At 41.3% G+C, this 5,309-nt stretch overlaps 1 protein-coding gene across 4 annotated transcripts in view; it reads right to left on the bottom strand.

Annotated features, from left to right (window-relative positions):
• Positions 1–1,411: 1,411 nt before the first annotated feature.
• LOC109467650 (telomeric repeat-binding factor 2-interacting protein 1-like) overlaps positions 1,412–5,309 on the bottom strand; it is an 18,462-nt gene continuing 14,564 nt past the window's right edge. For 2 of the 4 annotated variants that reach the window (XM_019765690.1, XM_019765689.1), the window contains one exon: positions 1,412–1,530. In XM_019765690.1, coding sequence (XP_019621249.1) covers positions 1,430–1,530 — 101 coding nt within the window. In that variant the 3' untranslated portion in view covers positions 1,412–1,429. The remainder of the gene's footprint in view (positions 1,531–5,309) is intronic. The other 2 variants (XM_019765692.1, XM_019765691.1) reach the window with 1 other exon arrangement.

Here is a 5,309-nt window from a genome sequence, read left to right on the forward strand (position 1 = left end):
GTAACACTTTCATCAGAATACAGTAAGTTTTTTTTCCATTAACAGTCCAAAATCAAATAACGTAGGGTGGGGGTCTAACACGGGTGACGGCGCGTCTGTAAAATCTGTGGCGAACCCTTTCAGGGTGTTCTGTAGTATAAAAAGAGTACAGAGATTCTTTTGTACTTTAGACCAAATTGATTATTAAAAAGAGTAAAGAATACACATGTTCATTTCTCTAGAACAATGTACCTCTGACGAAGACATGAATTCTCCGACCTCTAGTTAGTTTATATCACTTCTCCGACCTCTAGTTAGTTTATATCACTTTGATCCGGTACACGTACATGTGGTATGAGGCCACCAAGGTAGGAGGTGAAGACTAAAACATCTTAATTTTACCCATATCTGGTCTTAGACTTCTCCATAAACAAAAAGGTACAGTTAAATGCAAAGTTTCTGTAAGTTCTTATTGAAGGAGTTCAGAAGAACATGTCAGGAAAAATCATGTGTCTACAACACTTGTACATTGGGTCAGAAGGTTGAAGTGAATACCGAGTGGTTTGGTTGAAAATTCTAGTGAATTAATTTCTTCGATTAATTCTCATTATCATATAGCCGGGTGACGTTGACCAATCAGAAGGCTCCATTCCACATTCTTTATGTCGCCGTAATGTCACAAATAGAGTCAAAATCGGGTATTTATTAATCCCAATCCATACATTAAACAAAATGAATAATCACCCGCATATGACCTGAGGTGACCCAATAGAACACGGCTCTACTTCTAAAAAATCCAAAAATAACTCGAGTTGTGTTCCGATCGATGACCTCGGGTGACTCCCATAAGAACACCTGTTCCCTGCCTGTGACCCAGTTAGAACATGAACCCTACCGTGCCCTCAGGTGACTCCAGATGGAACAAATATTCTATGTTCTATTCAGCATGTGCAAGGGGTAAATTGTACATTGTGTCACTCTTCACTGCATCAGTTTGGATAGGCTATCGTGTAAGCTATATGATAATAGCGTTAATGGCCCGCCCTTTCTCGGTGAATATGGTGTGATAAAGCCTTGTCAGTTGCTATAACCACCTCATAAAGCCACCTCGTTCGCTGCGCTCACTTGGTGGCTTTATTCGGTGGTTATAGCAACTGACAAGGCTTTATCACACCATATTCACCTCGGGGCGGGACATTAACCCTTAGTTATAAACACTATACCTTATACAGCTCCATCTCCTTCCATATCTTATTGCCGGCCACTGGTCTGCCTGGGTCAGAGTTCTCTGCCACATACTTCAATATAGCTACCTTCTCACTCTTCAGGAATGGCTCACGACTGAAAACAGTAATACTGTAGCTTCACTGTACGATTCTCATCAGTACAAACTAACTGTTTCAATGTAATTACATTTGACTATGCAGCTTANGTTGTACACACTGCCCCGCTAACTGGGTTCATCTGCAGAATTCAGTTCTTTTGGTTCTCCTTGTACACTGTCAAAGTGCAGGGACTCATCAGCTCTACTCCATCCAGGCCTGGGAATGTCTGCAGAAAACAAAAACAAGTCATACGTACAGTTAGGTCTCAAGGACTCATGATAAATCTTAAGGACTCCAAGGAAAGAGCAAGGGCAAGCATGACGTGCATGTGCAAGTCAGTGCATGTAAACAAGGAATGGTGCACGCACCAATTCTTCCATGACAGAGGTCTGTGGTAGCGTGCAGTAAAAAAAGTGACAAAGGGGTTTCGATGGTTCATGTTTGAGTTCACATTTCTCATAATCTGCTGCAAAATGGTTTTAACTAACATGGCTGGAAAGTGTAAGAAGTGGTGTGTTTTGGGTGAAAATTGATTTTAGACCCGAGGCTTATTTCCAGGTGTCCTTCCGCCTTGCGTGCGGTGCCTCAGTTTGACCCAGATATGCCTTTTATGCATTTGGGGGTGCTGTCACTATTCCCCGTGCGACGGGCTATTATGATCTCACACTCACTATCCAGGATAAGATTATACTGCTGCTGTTGTCCCTGCCACAGGGGTCTGCAGCAGTCAGTGTTAGGATTTTCTTTATACTTTTATTACATAAGGGTTTTGTCTTTCCGACAAGTAAGTCATTTCAGTGGCTAAATTATGGGTGATGGGTTTGATTTCACATGAAAATGGCCCATTTTCGGCATCATTTTTCATCGTATAATCCCTTCTCCCCCTAAAATTTACTCAAATTTGAGTGATTAACTGGAGTGATTTGTAAATGGTGATTTATTGGTTTCTGCCAACCCCGCACATATTTGCGGTGATATCTGACATGCTCGATGTTCCCCGGCTAGCGCCAGATGTGAAAACTGAAAGTATTGGATTTGTCCTTTAAGAATTATTTCCTGAAAGAGACGGTTGCTAGAGTTGAGGGTGTGCAGAATAAACCAAAATAAACTGGGGTGTGCCCCCGAAAGTTTTAGCTGACTGAAGAACTACTCTCCCACTGGTTGTGACAGAGAAGACAGACACTAATGTCTGGTGTTTACAGGTTCATTGTACCAGGGGGAAATTCCCCTAGCTCTTTTTGACAAGCACAATGAACAGTGGACCACAGCTTAATTGCCCTTCCTAAGGACTACGACTCTCAGTATCCAGTAGCCTGACTTTTTTGAAATGAGTAAGTTGATTCAAATTCTTTGGCATGTCTTTTTTCAAATCAATTTGCTCACTTGAGCAATACAACATACAATTTGCATTTTGTACTGTTTAATTAAAAAGTATTGGAAGTTAAAGCTTAGTCTTTATTCCCTTCGCCAAGAAGGTTATGTTTTCAGAGGCGTCAGTGTGTTTGTCTGTCTGTAAACACAATAACTTGATAAGGCTTAAATGTCTTGATGTGAGATCAAAATGATTAGATTTTGGGCCCGGGCTAGTGGCTTCTTATTGTACTGCAGCCGAACGTTTTGATATCTTGTGATCTGGACATGCTAGGGTCACGAAAGTTGGATGATAGGTAGCTCTTGTGCTGGGGAAGAAGTGACGTAGGTATGGGCCCCCTGGTGGCTTGCTCTAGAACTGCAGGGGCATTTGATTACTAGTAATAATGTTCAAAATAGGATAACTCAATAACCGGTTGATGGAATGATTTTTGGAACGTAGGTAGCTTATTATATAATAAGTGATACTTGACATAATCATGTGACAATTATGCAAATCTGGATGTACTTTGCATAAGTTATGAGGAAATTCTATAAATCAGCAGCATAACATGATAGGAATGTTCAAGCTTGTGACATGTGGGTAACGTTTTATGGTGTTGGCTGTTGTGAAAGGGTCTGTCAAAATCCATCTGGTTCCACCATTTTTAAGTGGGTTCAAATGGGGGTGCATGCAAAGGGGCCACTCACCTGTTTGTTACAAGACATCTGTTAGGCTTAGGAAAAAAGATGTTGTGTTTCCTGTTTCAGTCATGAAAAAATTAGGGTCGGTAGGTAGGGATTATCTTTTCTTTCTTGTTTTTTATTAGACTTTGGCGATCTATAGTGACCCAACTTATACAATACAGTTTATCAAAGTAAAACTTGCATGGGCACATTTCTATTTTCAATATCAAAGTTGGAAAACCGATAGTACAACGTTTCATCACTCAGATGTCAGATCATGGAACTAGAAATGGTCGATCGACTTGAAAATTATGTCTTGAAGGAGTCCACACAAAAAATAGGCTAGGGTTGGCAGTTTTTCTAGGGTCGGTCGGGAAACAGAAACACAACATTTTTTTCCCTAGGCCATTAAGTATCATTTATCGGGCACCCGATACCACACTATACCCGGACTGTACCACACTATTTTCAATGGAGGTTACCCTGTATTGTGTATTATGGTTGTGACATCACCCATCTTTTTCTTGTAGCATTACTGTTAAGTGATACCTGGGATTTACAGCTATCACTGTGATCATCATGCATCATATACTTCCCAGGGATTTAGAATTTCAGGTTACTCATTTTTATCATACTTTTCACTCACGCAAACCGCCGGGTGGTGCCCGGGCTGTGACCTGTGACCTTTAAGTGTTACCCAGACTCACCATCAGGTCTCCTGCCAGTGCGGAGGAATGTTCTAGTGGCGCCCACATGTCCACAGTTGTAGTACAGTGCACGTGTGGCCATCAGCAGAGAAATGTCAAACTCGATCATCAACTCCTGCACACAAACAAAAACGTGCTGGACACTCCAGAATCAAAATTATCATTCAAACCAAAAAATTAAAATGCACACACAACGAAAGTTCAGCTATGCCGGGGAGCTTTCGAGACGTACTCTGTCTCTTCATCAACCCGATTAAGATCTCGTCTTGGAGTTCTCTTGTCACGTGACTTGATGAGATAATCACATGACAAGAGACAGTCATATACAGTTTTTGGGTTGTGTCCCTCGCCTTAAGGCCAAATCAATTTAATTTCATGGTTCAGCTAGTGTACAGAAAGTGTGAAATGGAGCGATATGGAACGAAATATGAAGAAAAAAAAACAATGTATATCATCGACAGCAGAAAGTACACTGTACAAAGAAAGGGAAATGAGAAAAAACAGCCAGCTTATAGAATCATATTGTTTGTTGAGGTGATTGCTTGGGCAAGCTTGACTGTACGTATTCATTGATAAATGACAATGTACATGTATCTATGACTAGAAAACCTCCTCCAGACTTACTACTCCTTTTAAGATTATAAATGTCTACATTCCTGTCTGTGTGGTGTAGTGGATAGAGCATCCGACTGTCAACCGCAAGACCCAGGTTCAATCCCCAGGGTTGGACCCAGACATGTCCGGACATGCACCCAGACGTTGTGCCCTTGGGAAAGGCACTTAACACGCATTTCCCCCCTCAGTTAGAGGGTTCCTGGGCCCTACTAGGGTTTGGGTTGGCGTTAGGAAGAGCATCCAGCCGTAAAATGTTGCTTCAAAAAAAAGACTTGTACCTGGTGCAAGCACGTCTAACCCCCGGCTGGGGAAAAATGACGTTAAAATTACGGTTAAAAAAAAAAAAAAGTCACGTACGGGGTCAAATAGGGCTGCATGGTGTCCTCAGTTGGAAGTCACTGACATACTAGTATTTGTAGACCTGAGACTGACAAAGTCTAATAATTTGTAAACCTTGAATTAACCTTGTCATGCCTGTGTTGTCCTGGCATTGGCCTTCCAGTACATGTAACGTTAGATGTCATTGTTTTCCATTTCTAAATTTGGATTCTTAAAATATGGATTTAAATTATTGCAGTCTTGTCTCCATACTAGTCTTTAGTAGATTAACGTTACTGTACCCAACACTAGTGCTGCATACCAGTAC

The sequence above is a fragment of the Branchiostoma belcheri genome, unplaced genomic scaffold (assembly GCF_001625305.1).
Source record: "Branchiostoma belcheri isolate BF01 breed outbred unplaced genomic scaffold, Haploidv18h27 scaffold186, whole genome shotgun sequence".
In the NCBI taxonomy this organism is placed as follows: domain Eukaryota; kingdom Metazoa; phylum Chordata; class Leptocardii; order Amphioxiformes; family Branchiostomatidae; genus Branchiostoma; species Branchiostoma belcheri.